General features: G+C 53.1%; 3 protein-coding genes across 3 annotated transcripts; 1 reads left to right on the forward strand and 2 right to left on the reverse strand.

Annotated features, from left to right (window-relative positions):
- Positions 1-687: 687 nt before the first annotated feature.
- PG997_003130 (uncharacterized protein) lies at positions 688-1,139 on the forward strand (the record flags this gene model as incomplete). The annotated part of the gene is made up of 2 exons (XM_066807445.1): positions 688-877; positions 961-1,139. 2 exons carry the CDS (start codon positions 688-690, stop codon positions 1,137-1,139), a joined length of 369 nt encoding a protein of 122 aa, XP_066671063.1.
- Positions 1,140-5,747: 4,608 nt separating this feature from the next.
- PG997_003131 (uncharacterized protein) lies at positions 5,748-7,633 on the reverse strand (the record flags this gene model as incomplete). The annotated part of the gene is made up of 4 exons (XM_066807446.1): positions 5,748-6,415; positions 6,469-6,722; positions 6,839-7,086; positions 7,595-7,633. 4 exons carry the CDS (start codon positions 7,631-7,633, stop codon positions 5,748-5,750), a joined length of 1,209 nt encoding a protein of 402 aa, XP_066671064.1.
- Positions 7,634-13,396: 5,763 nt separating this feature from the next.
- On the reverse strand, positions 13,397-14,611 carry PG997_003132 (uncharacterized protein; the record flags this gene model as incomplete). The annotated part of the gene is made up of 3 exons (XM_066807447.1): positions 13,397-13,653; positions 13,937-14,114; positions 14,174-14,611. The coding sequence occupies 3 exons, from the start codon at positions 14,609-14,611 to the stop codon at positions 13,397-13,399; spliced, it is 873 nt and encodes a 290-aa protein (XP_066671065.1).
- Between the last annotated feature and the right edge of the window lie 442 nt (positions 14,612-15,053).

The raw sequence follows: 15,053 nt of genomic DNA on the forward strand, positions 1-15,053 counted from the left end.
CTCGCTGACTAGCTGCATGGCTGGCGGAATGCTTGGGGGTTGGAGGTTGGAGGCTGAAATGATGTAGACCACTGCGTCATGGTGTCACAATTTTCGAAGCAAATGCTCCGGGTAACGTACCTAGGTGCGGTGGGACGTGGCAAGTGGACAGTCACATCGCAGAGCTTCGCTTTCCTCGAACGAGCCCTGATTGAAATCAGCATGTTGTAGCTTTATAGGCGAATTGACAGAACTCATGCATCCAATCAGCATGTTCTTGTTTTCATTAACCTCCCAAGGTGGTGGTGATACAGCCGTAGCATTCCTGTCAGAATTGGAAGTAGGTACTGTACCCATCAATTGATCTCAATTGACGATGCTTTGTTGGGCGGTGGACCGGTGGTAGGTGGAACTGAATTACGGGACGGGCGTGGCCTAGGCCGTCTTTACCCCGCCAAGAAAGGTCCCCCAACTCGGCTTTCTGGGGGCTTCTTTCACAAGCGTGACATCATCGAGCATCATCACTGATCAAAGGCAGCTGATCCAGCCATATATGAGCTTGCCTGTCTCTGCCTGGATGCAATTATTATCTGGCACTGCCATTCTAAAAGCTGCTACTATTTTCAACTCATCGTGAAATCGAACAGACCAACCTAAACCCAATTCCATCGACAACTCCCACCACGAAACCCATCCCAACTCATCACCATGTCGTTCCTCACCCAGACTGCAACCCGCCGCGTGACTATGGCCTCGCGGTCGGTCATGACTCAGGCTCCCCGTTCCTTCAGTATGGCTACCCGCCTGCAGAAGAACCCGGTCGAGGCCACCAAGGACACCCTGAAGCAAGTCGACCGCAAGGTCTCGGACAAGCTCGTTGATGGCATCAATGCTGCTTGTAAGTACTCTCCATTTGGGGAATCAATTTTCTTTCCATGTAATATCAAGTATCAATTGCTAACCTATGTCCTCTTCCCACAGCCAAAACCGCCGAGAAGGTACAAGACAGCGACATTGCCGGCAAGGTCAAGGGTACCGCCGAGCAGGTCAAGGGCCAGGCCACTGGCAAGGCCGAGGAGATGAAGGGCAAGACCGCCGGCAAGACGGAAGAGCTCAAGGGCGAGGCCAAGGGCACCGCACAAGAAGCTGCCGGTAAGTGATGATATTCCACAGATACAACACATGTGTTCCCCCTCCATCGCACCAGATTCATTGGCATGCTCCTCTACTAACTCGTTTCGTTTCGTAGACAAGGCTAAGGGTGCTGCCAACAAGTTGTAAAAACATACAAAACCAATAATAATCGGAGGGGGTTAATGACTTTTATGAGCATGCGCACCACCACCCCAATACCGGGCGGCTGGTTGTAAGATTAGATACCTTTTCTCCTGCATCGGTCCACGGAGTTCATCAATGGAGACACTTTATGTCAATTGACGTTTGCAAACACATAATTTGGCCACGAATTTATTTTGCCAATGTGCCAATATCGCAAGTGAAAATCTATATTGGACAGCTATCGTCAAACAACTTCGACCTTCAAGCTAACATGGTGCTGACCTGATCTGCTACGTGCAATCGTCGTTCCACTTCAACGAAAACATGATCTGCCCAGCACGATGAGATCCTAGATCAGAGTTAGGTCCATCCGAACGATGGGGCGCGAAACGTGTTGCCAGTGTATCTGCAGCACCGTCACGCATCGCCTAATCAGTCCTTTGGCCATCACAGGCGAGTTGCTCAGCAGAAAGGGGGCGCATCTGCCCGCATTTGACAGCGAGGTGCATTGTCAGTGTAGCGCGTGGTGGGAACGGGCATATCCAATCGGAACAGAAGGTGTGGCCAAAAGATATGCTATGCCTTCTCCTGCAGCCAACCGCCGATGGCACAGCAGTCCGAACACGTGGTGGACAGAAGTAGCTAGGCATCTCTCTGGGGTTGGATACCATCCAGTCCAGTTGTTCATTGGCTTCCTGCGCTTCGTGTCACACGAACACCCTTTCCTTCCAGGACCGCGGCATACCCGGCCCACTGTGTAGTGGTCACTATACGCAAAGGGCTCTTCTGTAGGACAACATAGATCCATCAATGCCCATCTCCGAGACATGGAGACTCCCGCCCTTGCCAGTTCGTCTCGAGAAGGCTTCTACAGTATGTATCCCGTAGTAGAGAACGGGTATGCGGTTCGGGGCACATACTGCTATGTAGTATCGCTGCACGTGGTTGGCTGGCTGGCCCCCTCGTATTCCTGCAGCTGCCCTTCCTACGCTGCTGCGACAACGGCAAGTTGTCTTCGGCAACACTCGCCGTGGCTACTCGGGTCCTTGGGATATAGACCGGGACGGGTATACTTGCCAGATCACGGTATACAGACAAGTCTCCAAGCGAAGCAGTTTCCGTTGCCTTGATCATCAAAAGGGACAGGTCACATACAAGCGTCGGGTTCTCAAAGGGGGGGTTAAGAAGCAGATACCTACCCTGTGGTGCAACGATCGAAATCGTCACGGCAGTGAGAACCTACATACATGCTTGTCATATCGGGTTTAGCAACTCCATGGTCTCTCATCCCTGGGTTAGACCAAGGTGTGCGCGTGCAACGGCCATTTGCTTGGAAAGCCTCCCCGAATCTCTAGGCCGAGAGAATGCCTACACGGGTTCAGCAATCGTCCTATTCGCTGCACGCCGTTCGCCCAAAACGCACCCTCTCAAATGCTTGCCATATCCAGTTGGGTATCATGGTCCTCAGTTGAGTGTGGCGAGATGCGAAAGGTACCATGGTCAGCTTCTAGTGATAGTCACCGCGCAACATCACTTCTAAGGTGCCGTTCTTGGTTTGTCAAATCACCACCCCATATCAAACAATATCCTGCATTCCTCAATGTCCTTATGTCAAATGGGGCGGCACTTCTGAAACATATTACTGCCAGGTAGAAGGAGCTCGAGCTTTGTCGTTTCTGACTTCACTTCGTCCCGAAGACCCCAAGACTGATCTTATGCCATCTCGCATCCACTGCTCAAACTACCGACGTAGTCAGCACAATCCGACAACTGCCCAGGTATCATTGGGGGATGTATTCAGTTATCAATGGTATCCCATCGGAGGGAAAGACATGATTCAGTACGGAGTCTGGGAGCGGGGTTGGCATATAAGGGATAAAACGTTCTCCGACATTATCAAGACCATCAATCACCTACTTCCACCCGCCGCATAGTGCTTCTCCCAGTACCACCAGCGCTGGGAGAAGCTGGGCGAAACTTGGGTAGTTATTTCCTTCCCTTATATCCTCATCCGGCGTCCACCTACGTGCTTGATATCGAGGGGGTGACGACGACGACGACGCAAGGGAGGGAAGAGAGAGGTAGATTACCCTTGAAGCCGGCTATACCAAAAGTCGAAACGAGCCACGCGGCGGCCAGGAGGGCGCCGGCGCAACGCCTCCTTGTGCTTAGCGCCGAGGCGGTGGTTCGATTAGCATCCAACCCGCGGCACTTCTTGGCTTAGTGTCCTATCGCTTGCGCCATACTCGTGATTAAAGCAGCCCGCTACTAAGTAAGATTGAGAGCTCAATGCGATGCAGCGTCGTTCGGTCCTGGAGCCTCATGTGTGTGTTCTCGAGGCCCTAGCGTCAGGAGCCGACCCTCGTGTCAAAGGTGTCAGATGGACAAGATGGCCGCCGCTAAGGCATATTGGCAAGCGAACCGAGGCAAAATAAGAGTTCTTGCCTAGTCCTCTGTTCCTTGCCGCAATCTTCCCCTGGGGCGAACTTCCTAAGTACCTAGGCAGGCTGCAGGCAGGCTTCGGTCTCTCGAAATGAGATAGACCCATCCGTCCCGAAATAGATATCTTCAAGCGTTCGTATGTTTACTTTGTTCGTTTGCCAAGCAACGATCGGAAACGATGATACGTCTTGTGCAAAAGATGGAATTCGATGCCCCTCGCTCCTCATGACACTAATTAAGGTTAAGGCTGATCACGTTTCTACCAATGGACTTCCCAAACACTCCCGATTCCCGACGACAACGCTGCTATAACACCCCAAGTCGCTTCTTCTTGGCGAGGAAGGTCGCAGTAGAGGAAGAAGTGGGAGAGGACAATCTTGAGACGAGGCCATGACTGGGGGCTGCGGTGCTGGTGTCGTTCAAGTCGAGTCGTGTCGCGTGTCGTGCAGGAACGGGGGGTGTGGCGGTTTTGGCGGGGATGGATCGCATCGATTCGGGATCTGGCTCGAACCGGCTTGGCCCTGTCGTCCCCTAGGTTTCATCCGGCGCGCGTACCCCAGATTATCCAATAATGCTTCTTTTCGTCTCTCTCCGTGTGCGCGCGTGTGTGCGTGTTGCTGACGATCCTTCTCTTATTCCTGCGCCCTCTTTCGTCCAGATTGTGCATGTCAAAATCGTAGGATTGCGTGTGTAAGCCCCCTAGTGCTTACGTCTGAACCTTATCATCATCACCGGCATCCTTTTTGGGCCAAAAAGCCAAGCAAGCAGAAGGCCTGATCCTGGTAAAGTCAATGTTGGTGTTCCTGGAACGATGTATTCGCTAGCTTAAGTTGGTACGATAGGAATTCAATAGTCGTTGAATGTAGTACGAACGCATCTAGAGAGTTTTGAGCAAGGTTGCAGATCCTCATAAGTTGAATTAATTGATTGCGAAAGTTGTCACCCAAGCGAGAGAGCGTCGCTATGTCAACAAGAACAGTCAGTGAGTGATACAACGATAGGCAGCGCTGTTGCATCCGACCTCAATCTACCAAGTCTATCTCGCCTGGCGATTTCAGTTCATCTAGGGGATGGTCACAGACTTTGCTGACTAGCAAAGCTGCAAGCAGGGCCAATCCCGTCGTCGATCAGATACCAACCCGGCCACGTTTCAGCACATGCCCGTTCAACCCTGATCGAACCAGATCCGCCCTCACCTGCGCTCCAAAGTTGGGACGCCGAACCGTCTAGAACAGGGCGAACGTGTCGGCATGCTTTTCAGCTTAATCTTTAACCTTGCTGGCGAAGCCCTGGAAGGAGTTCAGCGCACACGTCTTGGCAACGATCACCTGAAAAGCCGTCGCCAATACATTCCACAAGACTTCACCTGAACACTTCGCAAAGGTAAAAAGCGGTTTAGAATGTGATTAATGAGATATGTATTCTAAAAAGGAGAAAATAGACGTCGGATGTTACTTCTACGCCATATAGCGCCAAGCGAATCCTTCTTGGTAGTGACGTTTGCCTCTGTACCGTGACTTGCCTTTTTCCCGGTGGGTATCAACGGTCATGCGTAAACTATCCCTTCTTTCGTTCTGTACAAACAGAATCCTATGTGCGGGCCATTGCGGGTGAGGTCAATTGACCAGTGTATCTCCCATGTACTCCTTAACCATGCAGTGCAAGTGCCCGAAACCCAGTGGGCATGATATATCCTGGACTCCGACGCCATGTCCGCTGCTCGGGAACATCAAAATATGTACAAATGGACGAGATGCAGTTTCTCGCTGGTCGAGCGGAGTGTAATGTGTTCGGCTCGACGCAATCGTGAGATTGTAAGGATAGGCCACGAGAGTGGTCTATGATTTCCCCAAGTGGAAACACCATATTGTGCCTTGTAGAAGCTCAATCGGTGCGAACTCCAGTCAGTGGCTGGTAGACCATTGCTGAATTCTTGGGCATTGTAGAGGAAGTGCGTCGACGCTCTAATTCGCGAACTTCGTAGATTTTCCTCTCTTCCTCGTTCGAGGCGCTGTCGTAGTCGCGAGTTGGCGGAGAAGCGCATAAAGCTACGCCACAACTCTATTGAGGCAGGAGCAGCGCTCCTGGTTCGTCTTCTCGCCATCGTCCTCCTTCACATAGCTGACCATCTGTTCCGTGATTCTTCCACACCATGGGTCCACGTACGAGGTCCACAAGTTGGCGACAAAGTAGTTCAGGGGAACCCACAGAGGCAACCAGATCAACAACTTGTGAGGACCAGGGAACTTGAGTTGGCCCGGCACCCAGTCGCCGTGTTCATTCTGAACATCCGCCGGCAAGCGCGTGCCATAAACCATCCAGCAGAGGACCCAGCGCAGAAGAGGGCCGTGGAGCAGATAAACAGCGAATGACTGCTTACCAAGCCAAAGCAGGTATTTGCCAGACAACACGTCCTTGATGAAGGGGCTGAAGTGGATGCCAAGAGTGATAAGCTCAAGGCCAATGCCAGATCCGTAGCGGGGATAATCGGCTTTCTCGGGAACGATAGCAACCAGGACATTGTGCATGTACCTGGACCAGGTAGCCCATTCGGGGTGACCTTCTGGGTACGATGCAACATAGAGACCTGAGATAAGGCATACGCTCGCAATCAGACCAGAGAGACGGGTACGGTTGGCAATGAAGTCGTTGGCTGCGGGCGTGTTCTGGATTTCGCAAACGAAGACGCCCCAGAAAAATTGCATTCCAAACGCGGCTGTATAATTGGTTAGACGTCAATCGAAACCGGTGCGGGGACAGTTTACTTACAGTCTGAGGCCATCCAGAAATAGGAGAACACGGACAGACTGGCCATCATTCGGTATCGTGGCTGCATGTAGGCAGTCGCGGTCATGAAGACATAGACCCACAGGGCACCCTTGAGAAGCGGCAAGAGTGTCCATTGGTTTCCATCGTACGAATTGTGGCCGTGAGTCCAAGTGGTGATGCAGTTGTAGACGAGACTCTTGAGCGCTTCGCCCAGATAGGGGACTTGATCGGGCGCTGTAAGCCCTGACCACCAACTGTCGCTTCGCTTAGCCACCAAGAACAGGCCAAATTGGGCCATAACCCAGATGATGCATGTTGCGATCGCCGTGGGGATGATCAAACGGGGAAACGTCGTAGGGCAGATTTCGACATAGAACTGAAAGCTAGCGCCTGGTTGTCTTGTCGGCATAGCTTGATGGGCTTCAAGGCGCAGACATATCCGGTGACGAAAGCGAAGATAGAGACACCAATACGGCCCTGCACCAGAATGCGCAGGAACGGCAGCTGGAGTATGCGAGGCTTAGCACCATCGGCGGATGCTGGAAGAAAGAGGTCGCCGTCAAAGGCACGGGCGATGTGGGTCAACACCACCAACGTTGAAGCGAGACCGCGTAAGCCCTAGATTCGCGACGGTGCATCGTTAGCTTCAGAAACCATATTTGAAGGATGAAAATGTGTAAGTGATGTAGGTGCAAGTAAAGGCCAGGGATGGTTGGATCGGCAGTGGTATCAAGACGACTAGCGACCGGTTCTGCGCAACCCAAGTCTTCACCTCTACTGAGAGGCTATGGCGACAGTATAATCGGCTTGACGAGCCCAGCCATACCTGACGCCTGGCTTCCGAACGCGCGTCCCAAGCCAGGAATTGGGTTTGGCTCTTCCCGAAGCTTCGTATCAATGCCCAAATACTCAACGGCGTCGGAGTGAGTGTCGGCAGACGGTGAGCGCGCCGTCTCCGCTAGGCTCGCAACGAGCCGGAACCTCAGAATTCTGACATTTGGCCAGCCGCTGGGTTAAGGTTCTTGGTCCGAACCGCTTGGTAACGTTGAATTCGATATGCCCGTCCCGAGTGTAATCAAAGGGATGGTTCAGGAGAGCTGTTTGGGTTTGGGGCCTGCCAACTTACATCCACCCATTTTACGTTGCCTTCCTTGCCAATAGCCATTGTTAATGTTGATCAATGTCGGAATCGGGGGCTGGTTTGTCGTCGTTACCGAACCATTCGCGCAGAATAATCAACGATAGTAGGGTACTTTATTGCGTCGGATTCGAGGTCGGGGTCGAGGTCGAGATAGATTGCTGCCCACAGCGCATCTGATACGGTACAATTTTGTTCTGCACAGCACTGTGTACGGAGGTGCAGAAGACGTCCACCAAGTTGTCAAAAGAACCCGCAGACAGCCGGAACAGTAGACAGGAGGTGATAATGCGCCGATTAACGAGATATGCAGAGATGGCGGGTGGCGGCGCCAACGGGAGGTGGTAGATATATGAAGCGACAAAAAGAAATCGGTTTCAAGGAGACGGTAATCGACTAGGATGGGCAAATGCCTTATAGGTTGCCAGCAGCAAGCGAATATTGACTGTGGCCGAAGTGTGCAACAAGTTGGGAGGAGGGGGGATAAGGAACAGCGAGAGGCCTAGACTAATAAAAGAACGGGATACATGCGTACTTGAACAAACCGGAGAGAGTGTGGTGAATTATAACAAGGTGAGGGCCATGCAATAGGGGAAACTTGATCGCTGCCCACCCCGGAGTGTGCAAGATAGCATTTCATCCGCAGTCATGGGGGCGTGGATGAGCGACGAGACAAGGCCAAGCAGAGACTTAGTCGGGCTTGGCGGGTAGGGGGATGTGGTGGAAAAGGGCATGGGTACTCCATATTCTACAGCCGTGATTGCGTCGTCACCCTGGGCAGACAAGCAGGACCGCAGGAGGAGGACCGACTTGGACTTGGGATCAACTGGTCCCGTTGCTGGCTGGCTGTCTGTGTGCATTTCCTGCCGGTGGGGTACCGCAGGCGCTGCAAATGCGGTACTTCCAGCAATCAATTAGACTGCCAATCCTGGATGTGGAAGACGTACGACAAGTTACAACCGCCTGAAGTACCGACTCCCAGAACTCTAGCAGCTTAGCTGGTTGCATTGGATGCCCTCTGGTACTTGCCTACGTTACTTGCAAATCATCGATTGATATTGTGGCTCTGCTTGGACGACGACTCCCGTTTGCTCGGACGTTGGTTTCCAGACCACAGAGTTGCGACCCGATCTTGCCGCTACTGAATTTGTTTTATATTTATTTTACATTATGTGTCTACACGGAACATTGTCAACACCGCCAAGAAAACATAACCTCAAGTTACGTAGTATAAGTGAAATGAAGATATAGCGATAGGCGAGGACTGCCAATTTCACAACCCAAACCAAAGCAAGGCATGGCCATGCCTACTTCCTGAGGTACCAGCATACATAAACACACTCATGCAAACACACACACTCAAGGACAGGAAAGGCGATGACGGGGTTCTGTCGAGGTGGACTCCCTCTTTTTTCCTTCTTTTTCTGACCGTTCGATCTTGATTCTACAACACGACACAAACTGGAGAGATTGAGATCCATTCGAATGCCTTACGGACTAACACGCAAATGCACAAATAGAAACGGGCTCAGCGCTAGCAGGCTTACATGGTACCTTAGGTAGTAATAGGAACTGACCTCACCCGCCTATGGTGCGGGCCCCCATTCACCTTCCAAGGCGGGCTACGTGCCGTGTTCAATGTTTGCTGTGCCTGCTATGTAAACTCGGGTCTGGGTACCTAGGCAAGTACCTAGGTACATACATAATATTCCGCCAGGGATCGTCTCGGTACGGCCCAGAAGACAAAATAAGGTGTCATGCGGTATTCAGCGCCATCGTTTTGGTTTTCGGTTTCCAGCACGTTACCCATCTCAACCACCATAATGTGCCTGGCCGGTGAATTTTTGAATCGGTCGGGCCTATGGCGACTCGTGCATGGCCGGGAAGGAAAAGAACAAGGCGATGCATGGCTTGTCCTGTCCGCGTCACAACACCACTAGGCGCATCAGTGGCCGCCCGAAGACTTCAGAGAGGAGCCTCACATCCCCCTAGCCAGCCCAGGTATCTAGACAGTTGACTGTTGACACTACTTCGGCCACTACCTCGTAGGCATACCCACATGGGCTGCTGCAGCCTTGGCACGCAACGGTTCGCGCTTGGCCTGTTTTCACCTTGTCACTTCTCTTTCACGATTGAGACGGCCTGCGCTCATCATTTGCAGCAAATCCCCCTCTTGTCCTGCAAGCAAAACGCCTCGTCATATGGGCACTTGGATTCAGAACTTTCCTGGAGTCTCGTAGTGGGGGTGGTGTATTCGTTTGGCGCAGTTGCATATCATGACGAAGTCTGTTCCCCCCAAAAATATGCTGGCCTGCCCGTAACGGAGTTCGCGGAATTAGGTGGTATCATGGGTGTTCTGGAATTTCTTGCTTTCGGCACCTTGGGCCGCCCCATAAATTTCTACCAAAGCGAGCAAATCAATCTTACTAGGTACAGACGGGTATGATCGGCGACTGCACAAGCTCGAAAGAGGAGCCTCGACATCGTGGAGTTGATTTTGACGACGTCAATCCCTCTTGGCATGGCATCTGCAGCCAGCGGATTGGTTCCCACTAAGCGGTAATACAGTGGAGGGGCTGGAAGGGGGGGCAGGGGGGAGCAAATGACAGCCACAACTTGCCAATTTCGCGCGCCTTCTTATTATTTTCTACTACTACTACCAGTAGGTAATGTTCCGCTGTCCAAGATTATGCAATGATTGAGCACGCAGAAAGCCCGGCTGCCCGCTTTACGCCCCCACCCCGAACCTGCCGTTATTATGACCGTAGAGGATAAACAAGATCAGAAACAATTGGCGAGGGTGATGCTAAACCGTACCTAAGCTTGCTGGCCACAGCGGCCCACGTTTTTCTCGTTTGTATCACACACAAACCAACCTCAGGCATTTGTACCACTGGGCCACTGGCGAACTAGTACGCCACACTGCACCCGTGTTGGCTGTGGAGGCTTGGCAGTTGCGAGCTGCAGTGCCAAGATGGGTAGAACGGCATCTCTGGCATTCATCGCGGTGCACAGTCTCGGATCCGTCGATCACAAACAATTCCGTGCCCCTGCTCTACATGGCTAGCTGCGCGTCCTTACTTAATCATCCTCCCGACAGAGAGCCTCATGCCTGCTCATGCCTCGTGCCTCACTGCCAGGCTCTTGTATTATCTCGATGACTCGTGCCGTTTCAATGCCCTCGACTGTTGTCGATGTTGGCAAACTCTGGCTGTCCACACGCACAAGGGATTCCTTGACTCATCTTGATTTATTAACAACCGAAGAAGAACCAACCAAACCAAACCGTGTCTCTGCATTTCTTCTTCCTCTCACCGGACCAGTCAAGCCCAAACAGATTTTCGCTCATCAGATTTCAAGAACCATCAAACATGCTTGGCGTCGACTTGGCAGTTTTGCTTCTCCACACCATGATGTCTCCTTCTTTCACATCCGATGCCCGAGCAGCTTCCCTCCCCGGCGCCATTGGCAAGGCAAGATTCGATGTCAATGAGGACACAGCTTACCGGGTCTCGTTCTTCTTTTCCCCAGACGCAGCGCGTGCACGAGCAAGTACTTGTATACTTACTTGCCTGGTATAAGTCAGTACGGCTAGCGAACCCCCGTCTTTCCGTCCCATGTTCCTCGAGGCGCGATACAGTAGCAATCAACGCTATTGGACAGCAGCCGGAATATTCGCAACTCCACTCGCTCGATTCCAAAGTTTATCTTGCACACACACAGACAATCTCGCCTCGTACGAACCAGCGACCGTCATGATGCCTGATTAGTGCTTCTATCGCCTCGATGACCCCAGAACGATGGATCTCTGCAGTGGCTTTCCGTGGTGTCGAATGCTCTCGGGATCTAAGCCACGAGACCCTAGGTTTCATCTCCTTTAACGCCCTTGACCCCTGTTTTTTTTTATTCTTCTGAGGCTGACGCGTCATCCCCTGAGATGCCTCATTACCGGCCTTCCATTCCGCCCCCTGATTGTCTCTTCTACCGCATGGCAAGACCTGGTCAGGCGTATGAAGCTCTCAAGACAGACCAATCAGTGACTACCTTATCAACTACTTCGGTCACCAGGTACCTGACCTAACCTATCCTACCACATTGAACAAAAGGCCAGTCACTTATTACCTACTGCTTCCGGCACCATTGCAGCGACAACTACCACTCGCCAAGCAGAATGTGCCGGATAAGCGACTTGCTTACTACTGAAATAATATGGCTCTAGCCAGCAATGAGGAAGCAATATGCTGCGATCGATAATGTAACGATGCAATCACCACCATGACAAGGCAGGCATCATCTGCATTGGCTCCTTGGACTTTTTAACATTTGCAGACATTAACACCAGCATTCTATGTAGACGTTCGCATCGGATATTAGGCCGACCTGTCCCTTTCCAGTCCAGACCGTGAACCATTAATTGCTACTCACCCCCAAAATATCCTCAGTGGCAGTGCAGCAACATTGGGGACTGGCGAACCCATACGGCCAGTGGCGACAGCATGAAGACGCAGCATGAAGTTTGATAGACCCGAGCTAGAACTTGGGCTTGAGAATGGCAAGTATCGTCTGTCATTGGCTCGAGGGGCGGCGGTTCTGATATTAGATCAGGAGTGACAGACGCGCGGCCCAGAGGCTCACCGTACGTAGTACTTCAACTCAAAGCGCGGAAGAAGAGTCCAAGCTAGACAGAGGAAAGACTATCTCTGGTATTATGCTTAGGATAGCAGATTCGATTAGTTCCCGTTGGAGCCCCAGAGTATTAACTATTCTTCACCCCCAAGAAGCAGCCCGCTATGAAACCCCAGAATGCCAACGACATCGGTGCTAGTTTGCCCTGCCCAGTTGGTCGTCAGCTGCATCCGCTTCTTTGATTTACTTCGTACTGTTCATATCAATCTGTTCCGGTTTTCCGGGGGCGGCGCTACGTATCTTGGGGGGCTTGGGGTTCTTTCAGAAGGGCCCAAGGGCCCCCTTTTCCCCCACGTCGCCTCGAGAGGAGTATCTCCAGACTCCATACCCCGTTATGATCAAATTACTAACTGTCGATATCATTCTTGTGTCGCATGTGGTATCAGTGTGTCTCATCGTTCAAATAACCAATGAAGGTGGGGCCGCTGCCCGAGGATGCTCTTATCCTTTCTGTATTGGGTGTTTTATCGACGCCGAGGCGCGGGAGAGAGGGTCTGAGAACTTTCTCGGCGATCACAAGGAGGCACCTACCGCAACGAGCCGCGCGCTGCCGTCCCCGGCCCTCGCCAACCCAATCACCGAGTTGGGGTGCCTGGGGTGCTCGTGCGTTTGTGAGACCACGTGCAAGTAAGTAGGTATGCTAAAAGATTGGGCATCAGAGCGACAGATCTTGTAAGTCAGTGCATGACGGACCATGTGAACTACGCACGAGAGGGCCGATCAATCATCGGCGACGTGGACATTAGAGTATATACATAACTGCCTTTTGGAATTTTGAAAAGTGGATTTGCTATACTTGGCATTCGCCTGACGATCGGTATCCAACCATTCGTCATTGTCATCTCTGAGGCGATCGGCCATCGCGCCTCCCAAGCAAGCAGCGTCAGAGGGAGAGTCTCGGCGCATATCTGTCGGCTACATCGGCACGCACACAACGACCGCACAAGACAGCTAGGCGCCGGTGCACGTAAACAACACGCAACCAGATCGTCTCCTGGCGGCAAGCATTCCTCTGCAGACTCCAGTTCCCGCCGCCACGGAACGGGGGCCGCAAATTAACGCCAGACGACGACGCTTGGCGGCTACTGTGTATGTACTGGGCGGCTAGACATTCAGATCGCACCACATCAGCCATCCCTCCTTGGCCATGCCCGAGTCCGCCGCGTACGGCTTGACTTTGCGCCCGTCCTCGTCCTCCACCTCGATCTCCCACATGTTCACGTCCAGGTAGGCGTAGCTTCTGCAACCGGTGGGCGCGTTCATCCAGTTGCGGTAGACGGACGGGACGCCAATGCCGGCGTTCATCGCCCTGAAGCCCTCGCTTTCCAGGTCCAGCATGACGAAGTGGTTCAAGGCCGACACTGCCAAATGACGTCAGTCAGCACACACCGATACACGTGAAGAAACACGGGATCGCTTCATTCCCCTCATGATGAACGGATCGACATAGGAAAGAAGTACTTCTATTGAGTGGTGGATTATATTTGTTGATAATACCCTATATATCGTCTCCACCCTCCCCACCGGGACCAAAATTAAAGGACGGTGAAAAAGGGGAGAAGAGGGGTTCGTGAGAGTTACGCCGTAGAGAGAGGGGTCGAAATTTCAATAATACAGAAAAAAAACAATAACAAGCAGACTTACTCAGCCCACGCCCCTGATACTCGGGCTTAGTCACGCACCCCATGCGGGCCGCGACCTCGCCGGGCCCCTGGGGCTCCCACGTGCCCTTGGGACGGGGGTCGCGGTCGCGCCAGAACTGGCTGACGCCCTTTTGGAGTGGAAAGAAGGCGTGCAGGGACTCGACGATGTCGGGCGGCGGCTTGGCCGCCAGGTCGCACGACAAGGCCACGCAGACGAGGGGAAGTCCATGCCCTCGACCATGCGCCGGGCGCCGCCGCCCGTCTCGAAGTCCGGCTCGGCGTCCGGGTCGAGCTCGTGCCAGTAGACGGCGCCGCCGCTGCTCTCGTGCTGGCTCGCGGCTTCTCCGTTGGACGCAGCGGCGGCGGCAGCAGCAGGTTCGTTAGACGTGGATTCGGGGCGGGCGAACTCGTACTCGGAGTCGAAGACACCGTACGACACCCCGCTGTTGACGGCGTGCAGGTAGTAGCCGTGGAGCGCGTCAAAGGCCCGCAGCGCGCTCCGGGTCTTGGGCGCCGCCATCAGCGGCCGCCAGATGGACGGGCCCAGCAGGAACCCCTGGACGGCGAGGGCCTTGGCCCAGTCGATGACGCCGGCGTCGAGGGGCCGGATGGTGTACCGGGACGGCAGCTGGATGCCGTGGGTGTCCTGGACCGGAGGTAAGAGCATGCCTCCCATCTTGTCGAAGCGAAGGCGTTGATTGCTTGACAACGGATAATTTGGGGCGCGCGCGTAATCGTTGACGATGCCGTAACAATTCACAGAGTCTACAAACGAGGTAGTGTATTATGCCGAGAGGGTGCGATCTGCCATGTTGTAAGCGCTCGGCTGGATCCTCAGGAAGCGCCGCTGATATATATAAGCGACACACATCCGAGCAAGCGGGGTTATCGACGACAGTTGGTGGTCGTTCGATGCAAGACGGGCATATACCCCAATCGGTATGGATGGGTGGGATTGACCTGCGCGTTTGGTTTAAGCGATGCTATGCTGGTACCCGACAGTCTGGTAAACCCCCTTCAGGGCTTGCGGCCATAATTTCGGCGAAAGAAGGGGCAGGAGTAGGCGCCTGGCCCCCTCTTGGTCTGGTCGCTTTCGTGCTGCTCCATCGCGCTTGCCG

Source organism: Apiospora hydei (assembly GCF_038363865.1).
Source record: "Apiospora hydei strain CBS 114990 chromosome Unknown utg000004l_segment0_segment0, whole genome shotgun sequence".
Lineage (NCBI taxonomy): Eukaryota > Fungi > Ascomycota > Sordariomycetes > Amphisphaeriales > Apiosporaceae > Apiospora > Apiospora hydei.